The sequence below is a fragment of the Alligator mississippiensis genome, chromosome 15 (genome assembly GCF_030867095.1).
Source record: "Alligator mississippiensis isolate rAllMis1 chromosome 15, rAllMis1, whole genome shotgun sequence".
NCBI lineage: Eukaryota > Metazoa > Chordata > Crocodylia > Alligatoridae > Alligator > Alligator mississippiensis.
The window spans coordinates 28,368,782-28,390,427 of record NC_081838.1 but is presented as its reverse complement, the minus strand read 5'-3'; the positions used below and the strand labels follow the sequence as shown (position 1 = coordinate 28,390,427).

General features: G+C 65.5%; 3 protein-coding genes across 18 annotated transcripts; 1 reads left to right on the top strand and 2 right to left on the bottom strand.

The window, feature by feature from the left end:
- Positions 1 to 333: 333 nt before the first annotated feature.
- On the bottom strand, positions 334 to 11,712 carry LOC102568737 (formin-2). 16 transcript variants are annotated; one of them, XM_059718738.1, is made up of 13 exons: positions 11,626 to 11,694; positions 11,443 to 11,510; positions 8,113 to 8,174; positions 7,996 to 8,019; positions 7,596 to 7,628; positions 7,235 to 7,309; positions 6,974 to 7,010; positions 6,687 to 6,736; positions 1,685 to 1,717; positions 1,276 to 1,350; positions 1,114 to 1,147; positions 853 to 887; positions 334 to 624 (listed from the first exon to the last, which is right to left on the bottom strand). In XM_059718738.1, the coding sequence occupies exons 1-13, from the start codon at positions 11,674 to 11,676 to the stop codon at positions 398 to 400; spliced, it is 804 nt and encodes a 267-aa protein (XP_059574721.1). In that variant the 5' UTR covers positions 11,677 to 11,694; the 3' UTR covers positions 334 to 397. The 16 variants fall into 16 exon arrangements, with proteins under 16 accessions (XP_059574721.1, XP_059574723.1, XP_059574732.1 ...); XM_059718740.1 differs by having other exon boundaries at positions 334 to 629; positions 1,114 to 1,143; XM_059718741.1 differs by having other exon boundaries at positions 513 to 629.
- Positions 10,447 to 16,997, top strand: LOC102571612 (leucine-rich repeat LGI family member 4). The gene is made up of 9 exons (XM_014598255.3): positions 10,447 to 10,782; positions 11,629 to 11,700; positions 11,841 to 11,912; positions 12,007 to 12,078; positions 12,742 to 12,813; positions 13,338 to 13,507; positions 13,609 to 13,773; positions 14,574 to 15,172; positions 16,093 to 16,997. The coding sequence occupies exons 1-9, from the start codon at positions 10,610 to 10,612 to the stop codon at positions 16,396 to 16,398; spliced, it is 1,701 nt and encodes a 566-aa protein (XP_014453741.3). The 5' UTR covers positions 10,447 to 10,609; the 3' UTR covers positions 16,399 to 16,997.
- A 1,287-nt stretch (positions 16,998 to 18,284) lies between these two features.
- Positions 18,285 to 20,960, bottom strand: FXYD3 (FXYD domain containing ion transport regulator 3). The gene is made up of 8 exons (XM_014598257.3): positions 20,883 to 20,960; positions 19,777 to 19,815; positions 19,653 to 19,691; positions 19,297 to 19,320; positions 18,777 to 18,851; positions 18,584 to 18,611; positions 18,460 to 18,497; positions 18,285 to 18,360 (listed from the first exon to the last, which is right to left on the bottom strand). The coding sequence occupies exons 2-8, from the start codon at positions 19,805 to 19,807 to the stop codon at positions 18,344 to 18,346; spliced, it is 252 nt and encodes an 83-aa protein (XP_014453743.1). The 5' UTR covers positions 19,808 to 19,815; positions 20,883 to 20,960; the 3' UTR covers positions 18,285 to 18,343.
- Positions 20,961 to 21,646: the final 686 nt, after the last annotated feature.

The following is a 21,646-nucleotide window of genomic DNA, read 5'->3' as shown; positions in this document are numbered from 1 at the left end:
GTGTGTGTGTGTGTGTGTGTGCACGCGCGCGCGCGCGTCTGGTCAATCACACACTATTCCAGCCCCTCCCTTTCCCACTGGCCAACCCCCCAACCCCCCCTTGACCTTGCAGGGACCTCGCTGGGGCTGGGGGGCTCTGTATCCAGCCCCCTCCTCCCCCCACAAGGGGTGGGGGGGTCAGCGCACCCCATCTAGGACCTGCCACCCCATCCCAGCAGCTGGACAAAATGGGGGGCAGGGGGTGTGAGTGGGGACACCAGCAGGGCTGGGGGGGGCAGGGGGCTGTGGGTCGGGAGTGAGGGACACCGAGGCACAGAGGAGACGAAGTCGGGCTAGAAAAGATTCACTTTATTCTGGGGGGCAATCTGAGGCCTGGGGGGGCACCAGGGGGATCCCATCACAGCAGCATCTGGCCCCCACCCCCGACCAGCACTGGGCCCTGCCCCCCCAGGCTCTGGAGGGGGGGGGTGTTGGGGGTCCCAGGGACTCCCTCCTGGGGGAGGGGGGTCTTTGGGGCAAAGCTGGGGTCATGCACCGGACGGTGTCGGGGGCTCCCAGCATGCAGTGAGGCGGGGGGTCTGCAGCCAGGCCCCATCATGGCCCGGAGGGGGCGGCATCCAGCACCTGAACTGCCGGGGGGAAAAGGGGGCGTCAGGGGGGACCCAGGTGTCTGAGCCACCCCCCCCATGCCGCCCCCTCTGCTGAGGGACCCAGGGGTCCACCCCCCCAGCCCCACCCAGATGCTGCACGCTGCAGCTGTCGCCATGGCAGCCCCCCGCCCCCAGCTTCCATGCCTTCCTATGGTAACGGGGGAGTGGAGACCCCCCCCACAAGGGACCCTTCATCACTCACCACTGGTTGCTGTCCGCTGGGGGTCTGCTGACAGGCTGGGGGGGCAGGGGGAACAGGGTGAGGGGGGTACAGGCCTACCGCCCCAAAAGGGACCCAGGAGTCTGGGACCCTCCTTCGATTCCCCACCCCCAGGGGACCAAGCATCCAGGACCCCCCCCCCCAACTCCTCCCCCACCCCAGGGGACCAGGCATCCAGGACCCCCTGCAACCTCCTCCCCCACCCCTGGGGGACTCAGGTGTCCAGGCCGCCCCAGCACGTACCTCGACTCAGATTGTTTACACTTGAACTTCCTGCCTGCAGGGAAGGGGGAGGGTCAATGGGGGGGTTGGGGGGGGCGCTGGGAGAGGGGCCTGGGCCCAGCCAAGGGTCAGAGAGGTCAGGCCAGGCCCAAGCCCACGGGTTAGGGGTCAGGGGTGACTCACTCAGCGCAGTGAGGATGCCCAGGACGAACATGACGATGGCAAGAACGAGCCCCACGAGGCGCAGAGTGTCGTAGTCTGGGGGGGCACAGTGCCCCTCACTCCCGACCCGCAGCCCCCAGTGATCCCCGGAGCCCCTCACTCCCGACCTGCAGACCCCAGCCCACCGCAGTGCTCCTCACTCCCGACCTGCAGCCCCCAGTGATCCCCAGTGCCCCTCACTCCCGACCCGCAGCCCCCAGTGATCCCCGGAGCCCCTCACTCCCGACCCACAGACCCCAGCACACCACAGTGCCCCTCACTCCCGACCCACAGACCCCAGTGATCCCCAGTGCCCCTCACTCCCGACCCACAGCCCCCCTGCCCTGCCAGTACCCCTCACTCCCAACATGTGCCCCCACCCCCCACTCACCATACTTGAAGGGGTCTCCAGAGTCTCTGTAACCTGCAGGGAAGGGAAGGGGCTATGAGGGGCTCCAGGCCCAGGTTGCGCCCAGCTCTGGGGTGGTGCAGCCAGGCCTCGACTGCAGAGAACAGGCCCAAATTGGGCTGGGGGGGGACCTGGCTCCGGGCCCAGCTGCAGCCAACTCTGGGGAGGGCTCTGGCCACGAAGAACAGCTGCGGCTCAGGAGCTTCCTGCAAGGGGGGGAGGGGGGGATGGCAGCGCAGGGAGCTCATGAAAAATGCAAATCCAATGCAGGTGGTTGGCTGGGTGGGGGGGCTGTTACCATGGAAATCAGGCCCTGGAGCTGTCTCAGGGACCGCATCCTGCTGCGGGCTGGCAGGGGACTGGGGCGGTGCCCCTCACCCACGACCTGCAGCCCCCCCCCCCCCCATATCCTGACGGCCCTCACTCCCGAGCCGCAGCCCCCCCTGGCTCCGGGCCCGGGATTCACCGCAGCGCCGGGCGGAGCCGGGAGGGACCGAGACAGGGACAGACCGGGCGGCTCCGGGGGACCTGGGCGGCCGCCCCCCCCCCCCCCCCCGCCGGCCTGCACGGGGAGGCCCAGGTGAGCCCGGGGATGGGAGAGGGGGTTGTCTCCTAGCAACGGGATGCAGAAGACAGGCAGCATCACCCCCCCCCAGGGCCTGAGCAGGGAGTGGGGGCACGGGCACACACACACACACACACACATATATAGAGGCACACACAACCACACATTTTTGCACACATGTTCCCAACTGCACACACGCAGCCACACACACAGCCCTGCATGCAGGATCTCACTCGCACACACCCCTACACACACACACAGAACCCAGGTATCCGACACCCCCCCCCCCCGGGGCTTACGCACATCCCTATACACACACACACACACAGAACCCAGGTATCCGACACCCCCCCCGGGGCTTACGCACATCCCTACACACACACACACACACACACACACACACACACACACACACCAGGCATCCAACACACGCATACATGCAAAACCTAAGTATCCCCCATCACACACCAGGCTTACACACACATCCCTATACACACACAGACCCCTATACACACACCCCCAGGCCTTACATCCCCCCATACAACACACACACACACACACACTCACCCCATACACACACAACCCAGGCTTATATACACACCCCTACACACATACACACACACACAACCCTGCAGTAAATCCGGAGGGACTGCAGAGGAAAGGGAAGGGAGGGGGGTCTACACCCACAACCCCACACAGAGAACCCAGGCGTCCGAGATTTACACACACACACAGACCCAGTAAAGGGGACCCCCCCCACCTGGGTCTGGGGTGTTAGTGGGGCTGTGCCCAAGCCGGGGGTGCCTGGAGAGGCTCAACTAACCTCAGGGCCCTGCAGGGAAGCCGGGGTCAGGCCCTGATGCGGGGGGAGGTCTTGGTGGGGGGGCTTTGGGGGTCCCAGAGCAGCTGATGCCAGGCTGGGGGGAAACTAGATGGTCCTGGTGGGGGCTGGGAGGCTCCAAGGGGTCCTGGTATCCAGGAGGGGGGGGGGGGGGCAAGGGTGGCTGGAATCAGGCTAGGGGGTCCTGAGGGCCCTGCAGGGTCTTGGAGTTTGGGGGGGTCTGGGGGGGTTCTCCAGGCTGGGGAAGGGTCTAGAGGGTCCCGGGGGGGGGAGGGGTCTGGCCGAGGCTGAGAGGGACTGGGAGAGTCCAGGGTGCTGGAGGGTCCTAGGGGGTCGTGAAGCTGGGGGGGGGGAGGTCCAGGGGAGCTGGTAGCAGACTGGGGGGTCCAGAGGGTCCCAGGGGGATCTGGAAGCAAGGGGAGGTCCAGGGGAGCTGACACTAGGCTGGAGGGTCCTGGGGGTGTCTGGAAGTTGAGGGGGGATCCAGGGGAGCTAGCAACAGGCTGGAGGGTATTGTGGGGAGGAGGGGTGGCTCTGGAAGCAGGAGGGGTCCAGGTGAGCTGTCACCAGGCTGGGTTGGGGGGGAGCCCTGGAGGGTCCCAGGGGTGTCTGGAAGTTGAGAGGGGGGATTCAGGGGAGCTGAGACCAGGCTGGAGGGTCCTGGGGGTTTGGGGGGGGGGTCTGGAAGCAGAGGGGGCAGGTGAGCTGGCACCAGGCTGGGGGGGTCCCGAGAGGTCCTTGGGGGGGGTCCCGGGGGTCTCACCACTCGGGGGGGCAGCGGTGGCGGAGGTCATAGCGGATGGTGTCAGGCTGCGGCTTCCAGCAACTGCAGGGAGGGGCTGGGTCGGGGGGGGGTGGAGAAAGGGGGGGGGGCAGCTGGCTCTGGGGCGGGACCGGCCGCATAAAACATGCCGCAGGGGCGGGGGGAGTGGGGGCTGCAGAGAGGAGCGGGGGGGGGGGGGGTCATCTGGGGTGAGATGCAGCCAGCTCTGGGGAGGAGCAGGAGAGGCCATAAAACAGCACCCAGGGAGGGGGTTGAGCATGGAGAGATGCAGCCAGCTCTGGGGTGGAGCTGCTAGGACATGGCTGCATTGAACACAGCATAGGCAGTCTCCCCCTGGTGCCAGATGCAACCAGCTCTGGGTGGAACAGCTGGAGAGTGGCAGCATAGAGCAGCATGTAACACCACTGCCAATAAAGGGACTACGCAGCGCCAAAGAAGTCGGCTCTGGGATGGAGCAGCTGGGGAATGGCTGCACAGGACAGCACCCACAGAGGGCTCATCCAACACCGAGATGCAGCCAGTTCAGGAGAGCAGCAGCGCAACAGCTACATACAACACCAAGTGGGGGTGGGGGTGGGCTTCATAGAACAGCACCAAGGAAAGGGGTTGACCCTGGGGAGATGCAGCCAGCTCGGGGGAGGAGCTGCTAGGACACGGCTGCACTGATCACGGCATAGGCAGGCTCCCTGGTGCCAGATGCAGCCAGCTCTGGGGAAGCGCACCTGGGGAACAGCTGCATATAACACCACATGGAGAAGGCTTTCCAGGGGTAGAAAATGCAGTCAACTCCAAGGTGAAACAGCTAAGGAACGGCAGCCTAGAACAGCATATAACATTGCCAGTAAAGGGACCATGCAGCACCAAAGATGCAGCCAGCTCTGGGATGGAGCAGTTGGAAAACAGCTGGATAGAACAACGCTATCAGAAGGCTTTTCAGGGGGCAAAAATGTAGCCAGCTCTGAGGTAGAGCAGCTGGGGAATGACTGCATAGAACAGCACCCACAGGGGGGCTCATCCAGCACTGAGATGCAGCCAGTTTTGGGGAGGGCACCTGGGGAACAGCTGCATACAACATCAGATGGAGGGGGGAGGAGGGGAGGGCTCATGTGCGGCTGAGATGCAGCCAGCTTTGGGGAGAATCAAGAGACACCAGGGCTGTATAGAACAGCACCAAGAGTTTAACCAGTGCCAAGATGCAGCCAGCTCTGGGGTGCAGCAGTGGGGGAATGGCTGCATATAACACTGCCATGACCTTGGTGTTTGGGGACCCTCCACACCTGCCCCAGCCCCCTAGAACTGTCCCTCAGAGGGACTGGGGATGTCACAGATGCAGCCATCTCTGGGGAGGGGAGTTCAGGACCTGGCTACATAGAACATTAGACAGGGAGGACTCAGCTGGAATTAGGATGCAGTCAGCTCTGGGGTGGAGCTGCTGGGGAAAAGCTGCACAGAGCAGCAAGGGAAGGATTCATGTGATGCCAACATGCAGCCAGCTCTGAGGAAAAACAGCTAAGGAACATACATCTATAACACCATATAATGCTAACCCTAGAGAGCTCATTCAACACCAAGATGCAGCCTGCTCTGGGGTGGAACAGCTGAGGACTGGCAACCTAGAGCATCATATAATGCTGCCCATAAAGGAACCGTGCAACACTAAAGATGCAGACAGCCCTGGGGTGGAGCAGCTGGGGGAATGGCTGCATATAACAGCAAATGCAGAGGGCTCATCCAGCACCAAGATGCAGCCAGCTCTGGGGAGGAGCAGCTAGGGAATGACAGTATATATCATCATATGGAAAAGGCTTTTCAAGGGTTGAAAATGCAGCCAGCTCTGGGGTAGAACAGCTGGGGAATAGCACATAGAACACCATATAATGCTGCCTCTTAAAGGGAGCATGCAGCACCAAAGATGCAGCCAGCTCTGGGGAAGGGAGGCTAGGGAATGGCTGCATATAAACACCAAGCGGGGGGGGGCTCACCTGGCACCCAGATGCAGCCAGCTCTGGGGAGGACCAGGGGAGCCTCAGCTGCACAGAACAGTGCACAGGGAGAGATGAGATGCAGCCAGCTCTGTGATGCGGCAGTGGGGGAAATGGCCAAGTGTAACAGCAGACAGGGAAGGCACTGGGATGGACCACCTCGGCACTGTTCCCCCCAGCCCCTTCAGCCAGGAGCGGAAACTGAGGCAGGGCCCTCAGGGGCTGGGACACGGCATGTAAATCAGAACCGTTAATTAGCACATATGCATATATAGGAGAGAGTTGTGGGTAGCAGGAGTGGGGGTCTCCAGTCCCCCAGACTGGGGGGCAGGGGGCTGCAGGTCGGGAGTGAGGGGGGCGGGGGGGCAGTCAGTCCCAGACGCGTTGCACGGGGTCTTAGCGTTTATTCCAAGGCCCGGAGGCCTGGGGTCCTGCGCGTCTCTGCTGCCCCCTGGTGGCTGCCCTAGGCTACGGCTACAGTGAAACAGGGACTGGCGGGGGGGGGGGTCATTTGAGGGGGGTCATCATCTCCGGGAGACCTGGAGAGAGACGGGAGGGGGGGCGGTCAGAGATAGACAGAGAGACACCCCCCCAGCCCCCTGCTCTCACCCCACTCCTCCCCCTGGGCTCCCAGATCAGAAACCAGGCGCCCAGGTCCGCCCCCCAATCCCTCACCTGCCCCATTCATCTCATCCGAGTGGACAGGCCTGCGGGGACAAGGAAGGGCAAGGTCAGGAGGGAGGAACCGAGGAGTCCGGCCCAGCCCCTGCCCCAGGGGGGCACACCCCGCCCCCCGCCAGAGCCCCACTTACGGCGAATAGAGCTGCGCAGGGTCCCCTCCTCCTCGTCAGGCTCCCCCGTCCTGGGGTGTTCAGAGACTCAGTGGGGGCTCCCCTTGGTGCCCCTAACTCCGCACCACAGCCCTCGCCCTTCTTGGTGCCCCCACATCCCAGTGCCCCTCCCTCCCGACCCAAGGCCCCCCGCCCCCCGGTGCCCCTCCCTCCCTCCCGACCCGCGGCCCCCTGCCCCCCCGGCGCCCCCCACTCCCGACCCGCGGCCCCCTGCCCCCCAGACTCCCGACCCCGCGGCCCCTCCTCACCTCTGTTGTTGGTTAAACTTGCAGCGACAGCGACGACCTGGGAAGGGAGAAGAAACCCTGGAGCTGGGGGGGACGCCTGGGGTCTCGGGCGAGGGAGTGCGGGGTGGTAGCCGGGGGCAGGGGGCTGGGACCCGGCCACCTGGGTTCTCCCCAGCTCTGGCAATGCCAGGTGCCAGGGGGTTGTGGGGAGGGGGAAGAGGGGCGAGTCCCAGACGCCTGAGTCCCAGGGGTGCCCCGTCGGGGTGGTTGGGGGGCACTCACTGAAGATTATGAGGATGCCCAGCAGGAAGAGGATGACGGCAAAGATGAGGCCCCCAATGCGCAGAGACTGGTAATCTGGGGGTAGAGCAGTGAGCAAGACCCGCCACCCAGTAGCCCCGCCCTCAGTGCCATAGCCCCCGCCCCTAGGGCTCCCAGGCCCAACCTGTGGCCTCTAGCTCTGCCCCTAACCCCATCCCCCAGGGTCCACAGACCCTCCCCCCGCCAAGCCCCAGGCTCTGCCCCCCACCCCCTCAAGCCCTGCCCCCAGGTCTCCCAGCCAACCAGCCCCACCCCACTGCCCACCCAGCCCCCAGGCCCCGACCCATGGACCTTAATCTTTGCCTCCACCCCACGCACTCACCATAGGTGAAGGGGTCCCGCTCCTTGGGCTCTTCTGGGGGGGAAGAGAGGGTCAGGAGGGGCAGCTCCTTTAAAAGCCCAGGTATCTGGGTTGCCAGCTCCCTAGAGAGCCCAGGCCCCCTGCTCTGACTCTCATAGTCTGGGGAAACCCAGGCATCTGGGTGCCAGCCTCCACCCACCTAGAGCCCAGGCTTGTGGGCTTCCAGGTCTGCTGTTCTGACCCCCCCCTACCTCTGGGGATCCTGGGTGGGCAGGGACAGTCACCACAAGCTCCAGCCTGAGTGGCAGGGACAGCTGGGACCTGTGAGGCCAGGGTAGGGGAGGAGAGGGGAGCTGGGGGGAGAGGGCAGGCCCTCAGAGCCAGGACCCCTGGGTCTTCTCCCCACAGGGGCAGCACTCACCATAGTGGACGGGGGCGTCCTCACCTGCAAAGGTGATGGGAGGGAAGACATAGGAGTCAGAGGTCAAGCAGCCCAGATGCCTGGGTTCTCCCTAGCTTTGGGGGCGGGGGCACTTACCTGCACAGGCTACCCCCAAAAGGGCCCAGCAGAGCAGCAGGCTGAGAGGCTCCATAGTGGTCCTGGGGCGGAGAAAAGGAGGATCAGGCCTGCCCCGACGCCTGGGATGCCTGTCCCAGCCCGGCCAGTGCCCCTCACTCCTGACCTGCAGCCCCTGTCCTTCCTGACTCTGCTGGTGCCCCTCACTCCCGACCCACAGCCCTACCCTTCCCGCAGCCCTACCCTTCCCACAGCCCCCTGGCCCCCATGGCCTCACAGGACCGGGGCAAAGGTCAGTTACTGTCACAACATGGCCTAGTGTCCCAGCATCAGCCTGCCCTACAGTGTTTGCTCATGATAAACCCAGGCTCACACCCAGAGCCTCCCCCCACCCCAGCAGGGAACCCAGGTGTCTGGGCTCCCAAGTCCACCAGCCCCCCTGCCCTGCCAGAGCTGGAGGGAACCCAAGCATCTAGACACACGTGCAGCCCAGTCGGGGAGGGGCAGCGCCTTCTCCATGGGTCCAAAAGAGTTAACTGGGGGATTGGCACTGGCCCGGCTAATCTCTGCCGGAGGCACTGGTTACCCCGAGATACAGCCTGGCAACGGCCCCCCCACAGCGCCCAGCCTGGCTGGTGCCCCTCAGTCCCAATCCTCAGCCCCTGCCCACCCCCGGTCCTGCCAGTGCCCCTCACTCCTGCCCCACAGCCCCCTGCCCCCACCAGTGCAAACCCCCGTGCCCCTCACTCCTGCCCCACAGCCCCCTGCCCCCACCAGTGCTCCTCACTCCTGACCCACAACCCCCAGCCCCCACCACCCCCACAAGTACCCCTCACTCCTGACCCACAGCCCCCTGCCCACATCAGCCCCACCAGTGCCCCTCACTCCTGACCCACAGCCCCCTGCCCGCATCAGCCCCACCAGTGCCCCTCACTCCCGACCCTGCAGCCCCCTGCCCCCACCAGTGCAAGCCCCTGTGCCCCTCACTCCTGACCCACAGTCCCCTGCCCCCACCAATGCCCCTCACTCCTGACCCACAGGCCCCTACCCCACCCAGCCCCACCGATGCCCCTCACTCCTGACCCACAGCCCCCTGCCCGCATCAGCCCCACCAGTGCCCCTCACTCCCGACCCTGCAGCCCCCTGCCCCCACCAGTGCAAGCCCCTGTGCCCCTCACTCCTGACCCACAGTCCCCTGCCCCCACCAATGCCCCTCACTCCTGACCCACAGGCCCCTACCCCACCCAGCCCCACCGATGCCCCTCACTCCTGACCCACAGCCCCCTGCCCGCATCAGCCCCACCAGTGCCCCTCACTCCCGACCCTGCAGCCCCCTGCCCCCACCAGTGCAAGCCCCTGTGCCCCTCACTCCTGACCCACAGTCCCCTGCCCCCACCAATGCCCCTCACTCCTGACCCACAGGCCCCTACCCCACCCAGCCCCACCGATGCCCCTCACTCCTGACCCACAGCCCCCTGCCCGCATCAGCCCCGCCAGTGCCCCTCACTCCCGACCTGCAGCCCCTGCCCCCCAGCCCTGTCAGTGCCCCTCACTCCCGACCCGCAGTCCCCGCTCACGGGCCCGGGCGGCGGCAGCAGCGTCGGGCACAGATTAAGCAGCTAATTTCGGCCGCTGCCCGGGCCCGGAGCCCAGCGGGGCCGGGCGGGTGTGAAGGGGCGGGGGCGGCGCTGGGGCCCGGGCCAGGACTCCTGGGTTCCCACCCAGCTCCGGGGAGGGGGCCGAGGGGAAGCCCGGGCGCCTGGGCTCTGTCCAGCTCTGGGTGAGCCGCCGGCCCCGGCCGCCCTGACCCCGCCAGGGGGGACCCCGCGCCCCAGGATCCCCGCACGGACGGGGGTGTGCACGTGTGACACGGACACACACACACACACACCCCCCCCAGGGGACCCAAGCGTCCGGGGCACACAAAGCCTGTCCTGTCCCGCGCGGTCCGGGCCGGCGGCCACACAGCTGTGCCCATTGTCCGGCCGGGCCGGGCCGGGCGGGGCGGGGCGCGGAACCCAGGCGTCCGAGCCCCCCCGCCGCCCCCCTCCGGCCTAGCCCCTTACCTCTCCCCCCCGCCCCAGTGTCGCGGAGAACCCAGGCGTCCGGACTCCCACCCCCCCCCCCCCCCGCGACCCCGCGACCACCCCCTTCCCCCCCAGCTGGGGCCGGGATCCCAGGCGTCCGGGCGGGGGGGGCCTGGGCTCGGTCCCATTGGCTGCCGGCGGCCGGCCGAGCCCGGGGCGGGCGGAGCGGGGACGCGGCGGCCGGAGCGGACAGACGGGGGGACAGAGGCAGAACGGGGCCCGGGTGGGGCTCGGGCGCCTGTGCTCTCTGGGGGACACCGGGGGGGCAGGGGGCTGGGGGGCGGTCTCAGACGCCGGGGTGCTTGCGGTGGGGGTGGGGATCCCGGACGCCTGGGCTCTCTAGAGGGGAGCCCCGGACTCCTGGGCTCTCTGATCGGACGCCTGGGGTGCCGGGGCCAGCGGCGCAGGACAGCCAGGCGGGGCGGGGTGGGATGGGCCCGGGGCTGGCGGTGGTGCTGGCGCTGGGGGTGCTGGGGGCGCTGGGGCGGCCCCCCCCGGCCCCGCGGCGCCGCTGCCCCGCCGTCTGCAGCTGCGCCCGCGACAGCGCCCGGTGCGCGGAGGGGCGCGGGGTGCCCGTCGGCCTCGGCCCCGAGCTGGCTGCGCTGTAAGCCCTGGGGTCCCCGCTCCTACATCACCTCCCGGCCCCGCCCCCACCTTGGGGATTCCCCCACGTCACATCCCAGCCCCGCCCCCACCTCGGGGATTCCCCGTTGTCACCTTCCAGCCCCGCCCCACCCTGGGGAATCCCTCCCTGCCCCGGCCCCCCCACCGGGATTCCCCCACCCTGCACGTGCCCCCCTCCTCTCTGCAGACCCCTCCCTGGGTGGGGGTAGGGGGTGGTTTCGGTACCGGGTGGCTTGGGGAGGGCCTCGGCCGGCCGGGGCGGGGCTGGGGCGGGTAGGTCCCGATCCGGTCCCGGTTTTGGTCTTTTAGCCCCGGCACTAAATTAGGGGCGGGGGGGAGGCAGGGCTCTGGGATGGGTCCGGAACGGGCCCGGTTTTGAATCGGGGCCTTGATCAGCTGGTCCTGGATCAGACTTGGTTCTGGAAACGGATCGGACCCTACTCCGGTTCGGGGCCAGTTCTGGTCCAGGATTGGGACCCATCCTAGGTCCAGATCGGGCCCGGTTCTGTATCGGAGCCTGTTCTAGATCAGGATCAGGCTGGTTCGGAATCAGGGCGAATTCTGGGTTCACATCGGACCCGGTCCCGGTTCGGGCCCAGTTCTGGATGGGGGCCAGTTCTGGTCCAGGACTGGGACCCACCCTGGGTCCAAATCGGACCGGCTCCTGGTCTGGATCGGAGCTAGTCCTGGATCCGGATCAGGCTGGTCCTGGATCCGGCACAAGGACCCGGCTCAGTTGTCGTCTGGGATCGGGACCCATCCTGGATGCGGATCGGGTCCGATTCTGGCCCAACCCATCTCCCCCCGCTCCCCTCCAACCCACCAGGTCCTTGGTCCACTTCGAGATCCCGGAGCTGGGCGAAGGCAGCTTCATGGAGGCGCGGGGCCTGCAGCTGCTGTAAGGAGCGGGTGTGCAAGGGTTACGCGCGTGTGCAAAACGTGGGGAGTGTGCATGCAGAAAAGGGGTGTACACGTCCGTGCAAGGGGCTCCCCCGCAGAGAACCCAGGCTTCCGGGCCCAGCCTGCCCCTCTCCGCAGGCTGCTGACGCGCGGGGTCGTGGGGCTGATCGCGGACGACGCCTTCGAGGGGCTGCTGCACCTGGAGTACCTGTGAGCGGGGCTGGGGCCTGGGGGGCGGGGCCGGTGCGAGGGGGCGGGGCCTCCGTACGACCCCCACACCGCGCATGCCCTGTGTCCCCCCCAGGTTCATCGAGCAAAACCGCGTGGGGGCGCTAGGCAGGAACGCGCTGCGCGGCCTCCGTGCCCTCGTGCACCTGTGAGTGCGCCACACCCACGCGGGACCCCCCCACAGACCCCTGGGACCTCCCCAACCCCACCAGGACCCCCACCTGTGACTTCCCCCCCCGACCTCCCCCCACCTGTGACCCTCCACTCGTGACTGCCCACCCACCCGCAACCTCACCTGTGACCTCCCCCAGGACCCCGCACCCATAACCTCTCCGTCCTGTGACCTCCCCCAGGACCCTCCCCACCCATCACCCCCCAACCGGGAACTCCTCCAGGACCCCTCCCACCCATAACCTGCTCTCATCCGTGACCCCCCCACCTGTGACCTCCACCCAGGACTCCCCACTCGTGACCTGCCCCCACCCATAATCGCTCCCCACCTGTGACCCTCCCACCCGTGACGTCTCCCCAGAGCCCCTCCCTCCCTCCCTGCCCCCCCCACTCCAACCCGCATGAACTTGCCTCCGTGACCTTGCCACACGCCCCTCCCCCACACCTCACCTCCCTGCCTATCCACTAGGACTTTGCGGCAGGACCGCTCACTCCTGACCCCCACCCGTGACCTCTTCCCAGGACCATTCCCTCCCTTCTCCTCCACCTGTGACCTCCCACCCATTTCCACCCCACTCCCTCCCTCCCTGCCCACCCCCACCCGTGACCCCTGTGGCCCCCGTCTGACCCCCCCACGCAGGTCCTTGGCTGACAACCAGCTGGAGACGCTGCCCCCGCACCTTTTCCGCGGGCTCCATTCGCTGACCCACGTGTGAGTGGGGGCGGGGCTAGAGAGACGGGGCGGGGCCCGGGTGGGCGGGGCATAGCCTGGAGGCTGTGGGCGGGGCATGAGAGGGGGCTTCAATGTGGGGGAAGAATGAGGTGGTGCTGCTGTGGGTGGGGTGTAAGGTGTGGGGGACAGAGCCTGGAGGCTGTGGGAGCGTGAAGGAGGCTCTGTGTGTGGGCGGAGCCTGGAATGGGGTGGTGCCACTGTGGGCAGGGCCTGAGGTGTGGAGCTTAGTGAAGGGGCGGGGCCTGGAGGCTGTGGGTGGGGCATGAAAGGGGACTGAGTGGGACAATGTGTGGGAGGAGTGCGGTGCAGCCACTGGGGCAGGGGATGTAGGGGTGGGGCTTAGGGAGGGGCGGGGCCTGGAGGCTGTGGGCGGGGCTTAGGGAGGGCTGTTCACTGACTGGCCTAAGTCTTGGTGGGGGAGGAGACTACGGAAGGAACGGGAGGGAGAGAGGGCGGAGCGTAGGGTGGGCAGGGGGTGGGGCCTGACCCCTTGACCCTGGCAGGGACCTGCGGGGCAACCCCCTGCGCTGTGACTGCGGCCTCCTGTGGCTGGTCAGGTGGCTGGTGGCCACTAACGCCAGCGCCGAGGTGGGGGAGTGCCACGCGCCACCCGCCCGTGCCCACCTGCCCCTGCGCCGTCTGCGCTCGCCTGACTTTGACTGCCTTGTGCCCGGTATGGCCCCACACAGATGTCTGGGGTTCCTCCTGGGGCGAGGGGTGGTGGCAGGCAGGCCCCTAGCAGGCGAGCTGACCTCCCTTCCGGCGCTGGCACAGAGCTGGTGCCGTTCCAGGCATTGCCATTCCAGGCGCTGTCGGTGGAGCCGGTGCGGTTCCGCGGCGAGACGCTGGTGGCCGTGGCACAGCCCTTCGCCGGGCGCTGTGGCCTCCTGCACTGGGACCAGCTGGCTGGTGCCTTCCGCACCTATGCCACCATCAATGGTGAGTGCCACCCCAGACCTCCCAGCCCCCCCCCATGCCACCAGCAACAGTGAGCACCTCCTGGATCCCCCCCTGCATGCTGCCATCAATGCTGAGTGCCCTCCCCCGGACCCCACCCACTCCGCCAGCAATGGTGGGGGCCCCCCCCCACCCCCTTGCCACCAGCCATAGTGAGCACCCCACTCAGAGCCCCCACGCCACTGTCAATGGTGATCACCACCTCCGCTGAGTACCCTGTCCCCCACAGCTGGGCTCCGTCCCATTGGGTGCTGGTGAACGGGCTGAGCCCAGAGCTCCCGCACCACCAGCAATAGTGAGCGCCCACCACCCCTGACACCCCCCATGCCACTATCAATGATGAGAACCCCCTTGGAGCCCCCCGTCACACTGCCATCAATGGTGAGCACCCCCCTCCCAGCCCTCTGCCGTGCCACCAGTGGTGAGTGCCCCTCCTGGACCCCTGCAACAGCTGCCACCCACGCCGCCATCACTGGTGAATGCCCCCTCTGGGACCCCCCACATCCCCTCATGCCGCCATCAACAGCGAGCCCCCAGCAACCCCACCTACACCACCATCACCAGTGAAGCCCTAGCCCCTTGCCCCCACCAATGCTGAGACCCCCGCCCAGGGACCTCGGCCCCTCCCACCACCCTCAGGGACCCCCTCCAAAGCCATGTGGCCCCCCTTAGAACCCCTCTAGGGACCCCACCACATCCATCAGCTCCCGAGAGACCCCCTTCTTCCCCCTATAATCCTCCAAGCTCCAGGGACTCTTCTGATGCCCGTTCTCCCCCCACAGCCACATCGCCGGTGGCGTGCAAGCCGCTGGTGCTGGGGCGCCGCCTGGTGGTAGTGGTGGCACAGCTGCGCGGTGGCTCCCACGTCTGGAAGCTGGAGGGGGCAGAGCCAGCAGAGGAAGAAGCGGCGCCCGAGGAGGAGGGAGCAGGGCCGGGGGCACCCCCCGGGGCCCGCTTCGTGCGGCTGCAGGCTCTGGGTGGGGATCTGCGGCGGCCCCACGATGTGGAGGCCTTTCGTGTGGGGCCGGCCTGGTTCGTGGCCGTGGCTGACAGCTCCAAGGCCGGGGCCAGCACCGTGTACCGCTGGGATCGGAGCCGGGGCCGGGGCGGGGGCTTCTACCCCCACCAAGCCCTGCCCGCTTGGCACCGGGACACAGATGTGGAGGCGCTGGAGCTTGGTGGGCAGCCGGGCCTGATTGTGGCAGCCGGGGCGCGGCGCCCAGTCGTGTATCGCTGGGCTGGGACAGGTGCTGGCGCTCAGCTGCGCCGCCTCACTGACATCCCGGCGCCTGAGGACGTCTATGCCGTGCGCCACTTCCAGCCCCCCGGCAGCCCCGGGCAGCTCTATGTCTGCCTCAGCCGCTACATGGGCGATGCCAAGGTGAGAGGCCCCGCCTCCCCAGGGGGAGCTCCGCCCCTGGGGGCTCCCAGGCCATGCCCCCCTAGGGGGAGCTCCACCCTTTGGGCTCCTGGAGCCCGCCCGCTCGCCACTTGTAGTCCCAAGCCACCTCTCCAGTTGTAGCCCCGCCTCCCTAGGGTACCCAAGCCACACCCCAGCTGTAGCCCTGCCCCCTAGGCCTCCTAGGCCATGCCCCCTAGTGGTAGTTGTGCCCCCCAGGCCCCTCAGATCCTGGCCCTGGCCATAGACTAGCCTCCCCTGGGCTCCCAGACTCTGCTCCTAGTCATAGACCCGCCCCCTTGGGAATCCCAGGCTCTGCCCCTAGTTGTAGCCCCACCCCCAAGACTCGTAGACCCCCCTCCCTCTTCCTCTAGCCTGGACCTCTACTTCCCAGACCCCACCCCTAGTCCAACCTACCCCTATCTGTAGCCGCGCCCTCAGACAGCAACCCCCCACCCCTAGTTATAGCCCCACCCCCAACCCCCCAGACCATGGCCCTGCCTGTAGCCCCACCTCCAGACCCCTTCCCCTGCCCATAGCCCGCCCTCAGACACCCAGGCCCCACCCCTACCACTAGCCCCGCCTCCAGACACCCAAACCCTGACTCTACCCAAGCCTTTGGACCTACCTGTAGCCCCACCCCAGACCTTGCTCTTATCCGTAGCTGCGGCCCCAGATCCTGTCCATGTTCATAACCCCATCCCCAGACCCCCATTTGTTTCCCACAGCCCCACCCCCAGACCCTCCAAACCCCAGCCCATTCATAGCCCCACCAGACCCCTGCCCCCTATCCATAGTCTCACCCCAACCCCCCATTTCCCATAGTCCCACCCCTTGCCCCCAGCCCATGTTTCTTATCGCTAACCCCGCCCCCAGCACCATGCACGCTGTGTGCCTGCCAGGTGCTGCGCTGGGAGGGGTCGCTGTTTCGTGAGGTCCAGGCCGTTCCGGCACGAGGGTCGCTACTCTTCCAGCCACTGGTGCTGGGCGGGCGCCTCTATGCCCTGCTGGGCAGCGATGTGGCCTACAGCCGCCTATACCGCTTCGACCCGAGTGCTGGACAGTTCGTGCCTGGCCAGGAGCTGGCGCCACCTGCACCCCGTGCCCTGGCACCCGTGCCCGTCGGCCCCCATCACTTCGTCCTCATCTCCAGCTTCACAGGCAACTCCCAGATTTACCGCCACGTCCTCGTGGACCTCAGCGCCTAAGCCCGGAGCGGGACCTGCCACAGCCACTGGGGGGCAGGTCAGGGGCTGTAATACTCCTCACGGTCACCAGCAGGCAGGTCAGGGGATGTAGTACCCCACCACAGCCACTGGGGGGCAGATCAGGGGCTGTAGTACCAGGGAGCAGGTTGGGGGCCATAGTACCCTGCCATGGCTGGGAGGAGGCAGGTTGGGGGACGTAGTACCCGCCACGGCCATCAGGGGGCAGGTCGGGGGCTGTAATACCCACCACGACCATCAGGGGGCAGGTCGGCAGCTGCAAAATACCCACCACAGCCACCAGGGGGCAAGAGAGGGGCTGTAATACCCTGCCACAGCCACTCGGGGGCAGGAGAGTGGCAAGAAGGACCTGCCCTGGGCTCCAGAGGGCAGCAGGTGGGGTAATACCACACCCTGTCATGGGGCGGGAGGGGGTGGCAAAAGAGGAGGCTTCATCAGCCCCCCCGGCCCCCAAATAATTTTAGGGCATTTTCAACCCTTTTGGGGGAAATTCCTGGATTTAAACCCATTTTCTCTTAGCTTTTTTTTTGTAACGCTTCAACTGGCTGTATTTCAATTAAACCAAAAATGTTCATTTTCTACTTGGGTTTGCTCTTTGGCCTTTTCTGTTTTAACTGAATTTGGCTCTTTTCAACCGAATTTCCTTCTTCCATTTTATTTCCAGGGATCTGGCTATGAGCTCTTTTCCTGAGGGTATTTTAACCAATCTTGCTCTTTTCTTGCCCCCCTCAAAAACCCCCACATAATTGTTTTGAATCAAAATGTGTATTTTTGGCCTTTTTTACTAAAAGTTTGCATTTTTGCCCCTATTTTTTTATCACAAATGTGCATTTTTACCTTACTCATCTTTTACTAAAAATCAATTTTTTTGTCCTTATTTTTGACCCCAAAAATGCTTTTCTGGCCTTATTACCAAAATTGTACCATTTTGGCTTTTTTTTTTTTTAAATAAAACTGCATTTTTTGGCCAAAAACACTCATTTTGATCTAAAAATAAGGATATTAAGACCACAAATGTTCATTTTTTGGCTTTACTTTTTGATCACAAATGTGCAGGTTTTGGCCTTGTTTTTGACCAAAGATATAATGTGATTTTTTTTTGTCCTTTTATCCAAAATTGTGCTGTTTTGGCCTTATTTTTTTTAACATTAAATGTGCATTTGGGGCCAAAAAACACACATTTTTGGTCTATGGCCTGATCTTTTAACCAAAACCATGCAATTTTTGGTTAAAAAACCACACATAATTGAGTGAAATAAAAGGCTATTTAGAACAAAAATGTGGGGTGGAGGGGTTACTTATTTTTTGGCGAAAAATATGCATATCTGGCTTCATTGATTTGATCAACAATGGCCTCCCCCCCATTTTTTTTCCATTTCCCCCCAGCAGAGTCCTCATCTCCTCTCTCTGCCCCTCCTCCCTTCAATTTCCAGCCTTCCCACAATAACATTTAGGATTTTTTCCCCAATTTTGTGAATTTCAGCCCAAAATGGGGAGCTTGACACAGGGAAATTTTCCTGCTGCTTCTCACAGACATTTTGGGGGCTCCTGGCTTATCTTGGGATTTTTTTTTTTTGCCCAATTTTGCCTTTTTTCTCCCAATTTTTTCACTATTCGTTGCACCAATTCTTGCGTGATGTCACTAGCTGCCCCCCCCCCGCGCTATGTAAATATGCCCAATGCAAAGCACTGGGATGGTCCTGGCAGACATTACATGTATGGCGCAACCAATGTGCACCTGGGCTCCCGGCGCCCCCGGCTCTCACCCACTGGCCCCCCACACAGCCCAGGTGGCTGGGCTCCTGGCTCCTCCTCCTCTCCCCGGCAGTCCACCCTCCTGTCCCACAGAACCAGGCATCCCGGCACGCTTGACCTCAGGGCAGCCGTTTATTACGTGGGGGGCGGGACAAGGAGGTCTCCAGGGGCATCATGCACTGGCAGCTCCTGCAGCGGGAGAGAAGGAGAGGGGAAAGGGTGAGGGGGGCAGCCACCCCTGACCTCCCCCTTGACCCCTGCGGGGTGGGGCAGGGGGCGGGGCCTCACCTGGCACCAGAAGCTTGGAGGTCTCTGGGGGGCGGCGGCTGCAAGGGGGGGGAAAGAAAACAGGGGAAGGTCAGCATCCAGGACATGCCCCACCCTCCCCCCAAGCCACACCCCCTGCTCCTACCTGGCACGGCGGCACTTGCACTTCCCACCTAGGAGGCAAAGGGGTGGGTCAGACAGAGGAAAGCCCTGTCCCCAGCCCTGCCCACCCTGCCCCCGGGAACTCCTGGGAATGCAGCAGGCCCCGCCCCTTATCCCGGCCCTGCCCGATGGAACCCCAGCCAGCCCCGCCCACTGGCCTGGGCTTGCCCACTCACTCAGCAGCACCACGATACCCATGACGCAGAGCACGGCCGCCACCACCAGGCCTCCCATGCGCAGACGGTGCCAGTCTGGGGGTGGGGCAGGGGGCAGGGTCACAGCTGGCCCTGCCCACTGCTGCCCCCAGCCCCGCCTCTTGCCTCCCATACCCTGCCCACAGGCCCAAACTCACCCTGGAAGCCACCCCCCTCCATCCTGGCCCCACCCCCACTAACCTAAGCACCACCCCCAGGTCCTAGGCCCTGCCCCCTTTGCCCCAGCCCCCATCTCTGCCCCATTAGCCCCACCCCCTCTGCCCCAGCCCAGCCCCCAGTCCCAATAGCCCCTCCCTCTCTATTTTAGCCATGTCCCCAGCCCTTAGGCCCCATCCTCTCTGCCCCAGCTCTCCCTCTCCCCCATTAGCTCCTCCCCCTCTGCCCTAATCCCAGCCCTTAGGCCTCTCCTTCTGTCTCAGCCCCATCCCCATTAGCTCCTCCCCCTCTGCCCTAGCCCCGCCCTGTCACCCCTCATACTCACCGTAGTGGAAGGGGTCATTCCCATCTGGGGTTGGGGGAAGAGAGAGAGGGTCAGGGGTTACACTGCCTGGACGCGTCTTCCAACCCCACTGTAGATGGGGGGGCTGGGGGACGAGAGGGGGTGGGGGCCAGGACCCTGGATGCCTGGGTTCTCCAGGAGGGCAGTGAGGGCTGGGGGCTGAGAGCAGGGGGTTCTGGGAGCCCGGACACCTGGGTTGCTCAGCCCCTTCTAATCCAATGCCCCCCCCAGCTTCTTCTCCCCCTCCCTCCCCCGCTGCCCCTTCCCACCCCCATTGGAGTTCAACCTGGCCCTTTCCCTTGGGGGAGGCAGGGCTGGGGTGCGAAGGGTTAACTCACCTGCCTGGGCGGAGACCAGGGGGGCAAGAAGGCAGAGCCCTGTGGGGGGGAAGGGTTGTGAGCTGCCCCCAGGGGCCAGGTGGGCCTGATCCTGGGGGAGGGGGGGACTGGGAGGGGCACTCACCTGCCAGCAGCACCTGGAGCCCGGGCAGCATCTTGGGGCCTGGGGGAGACGCACCGTCACTGCCCAGACGCCTGGGTTCCCTACCTCGAGGGGACCCAGGCATCTGGGCACTCCCAGGAGGGGAGTGGGGGCTTGGGGGGGAGAGCTGGGGGGTGGACGGCCCGGATGCCTGGGTTCTCTGGGGTAGCATGAGGGGCTGGGAGCAAGAGCAGGGGGAGCTGGGGGCCCGAATGCCCGGGTTCCTCCCCTCAAGGGGACCCAGGTGTCTGGGAGCTCCCAGGAGGGGAGTGGGGGCTGGGGGCCTGGGCGCCTGGGTTCTCTGGGGTAGCACGAGGGGCTGGGTTGAGAGCAGGGGGGCTGGGAGCCCGGATGCCCGGGTTCCTTCTCAGGGCCTAGTTCAGCCAGGGAACCCAGGTGTCTGGGGCCTGTTTTACCCCTCCACCCTGGGGGGGGGGCATGGCTGAGTCACTGGCTGGCGGGAGCCCGGGGCTGGATTCCTGGCTGGGGCGGCTCCCGGCTGCTGTGGGGTGAGGCAGCCGGGCCCTGGGTTCTCTCCTGCTCTGGGAGGCTGGCCGGCCGGCTGGACATCTGGGTTCTTTGGGAGAGGAGTAGGAGCTGGGGGATCAGGGCAGGCGAGGCTGGGAGCCCGGACACCTGGGTTCTCTCCAGCTCTGGGAGGAGAGTTGGGTCTGGGGAGGGTCAGAGCAGGGGTTGGGGGCTGGGAGCCCGGACACCTGGGTTCTCTGGGGGGGGCTGGGGCCCGAACCGGGGTTCTCTGGGAGAGTGGGGGCAGGGGGGCCTGGGGGGTGAGAGCAGGGGGGTCCAGGAGCCCAGATGCCTGGGTTCTCTCCAGCTGTGCAGGGGGGCAGCAGGGTCAAGCACAGGGGATGGTACTTGCCCCCCTCCATCCAGGCCCAGGCCTGGTCCCCCTGCTCCACACATGGGGAAACTGAGGCACATGGTGGCCGAGCACCCCGGCAGGGCCTGGCTTGGCTGTGAAGAGAACCCAGGTGTCCGGGCCCCCATCCCCTGGGTCCCACAGCCTGGAGGAGAGGGTTCAGGGGAGGGGGGGTTTCATGCTTCTGCCCCCCCACCCCCAAACTCACCCCAGAGACAAGGGAGCTGCACCTGGAGCCGAGACGAGGCTGAAGCTACCTGGGCAGGTGAGGGCGGGGCCGGGCAGCGGGGCTGGGCCAGACGCCTGGGTTCCCTCCAGCTCTGGGAGGGGAGTGGGGCCTAGGGGTGAGAGCAGGTGTGGGGGCTGGGAGCCTGCGTGCCTGGGTTCTCTGCTCTCCCCATCCCTGCCTGGCACCATCTTGGGCTGGGATCGGGGCCTGGCTGCAGCCTGGCACCGCCAGCGATAAGGTGAGAAGAGGCAGTCACTGGGCTCCCAGTAGGCCCCAGTGACAGCATGGGCAGGGGGCACTGGGAGCCCAGATGCCTGGGTTGTCTGGGGTGTGGGAGTGGGGTGGGAACAGAGGGGCTGGGAGCCCAGACATCATGGGTTCCCTCCGGCTTTGCAGGAGCCTGGCCCGGAGCAGGGCCTTTGTAGCTGGCTACATCTTGGCCCGGGCAGCTGTTTAGAGGCTGCCGCCAGTCAGTCTGTGCCCCCCCCTCCCCCGCCCGCCAATGCCCAGGGCTGGGAGCTGCAGCGGGGGTTGGGGGGTTGGTGCCAGCGCCCAGGGAGGCACAAAGGAGCCCAGGCAGGAATGTGGAGCTAGTGCCAGCTCAATGCCCCCCCGCCAGGGCCAGAAAACAGCTGCGGGTCAGGAGTGAGGGACACCATGGGTATAAGTGGGGGGGCTGTGGGTTGGGAGTGAGGGGCACTGGGCAGGCAGGGGGTTGTGGGTCGAGTGAGGGGCACTAGAAG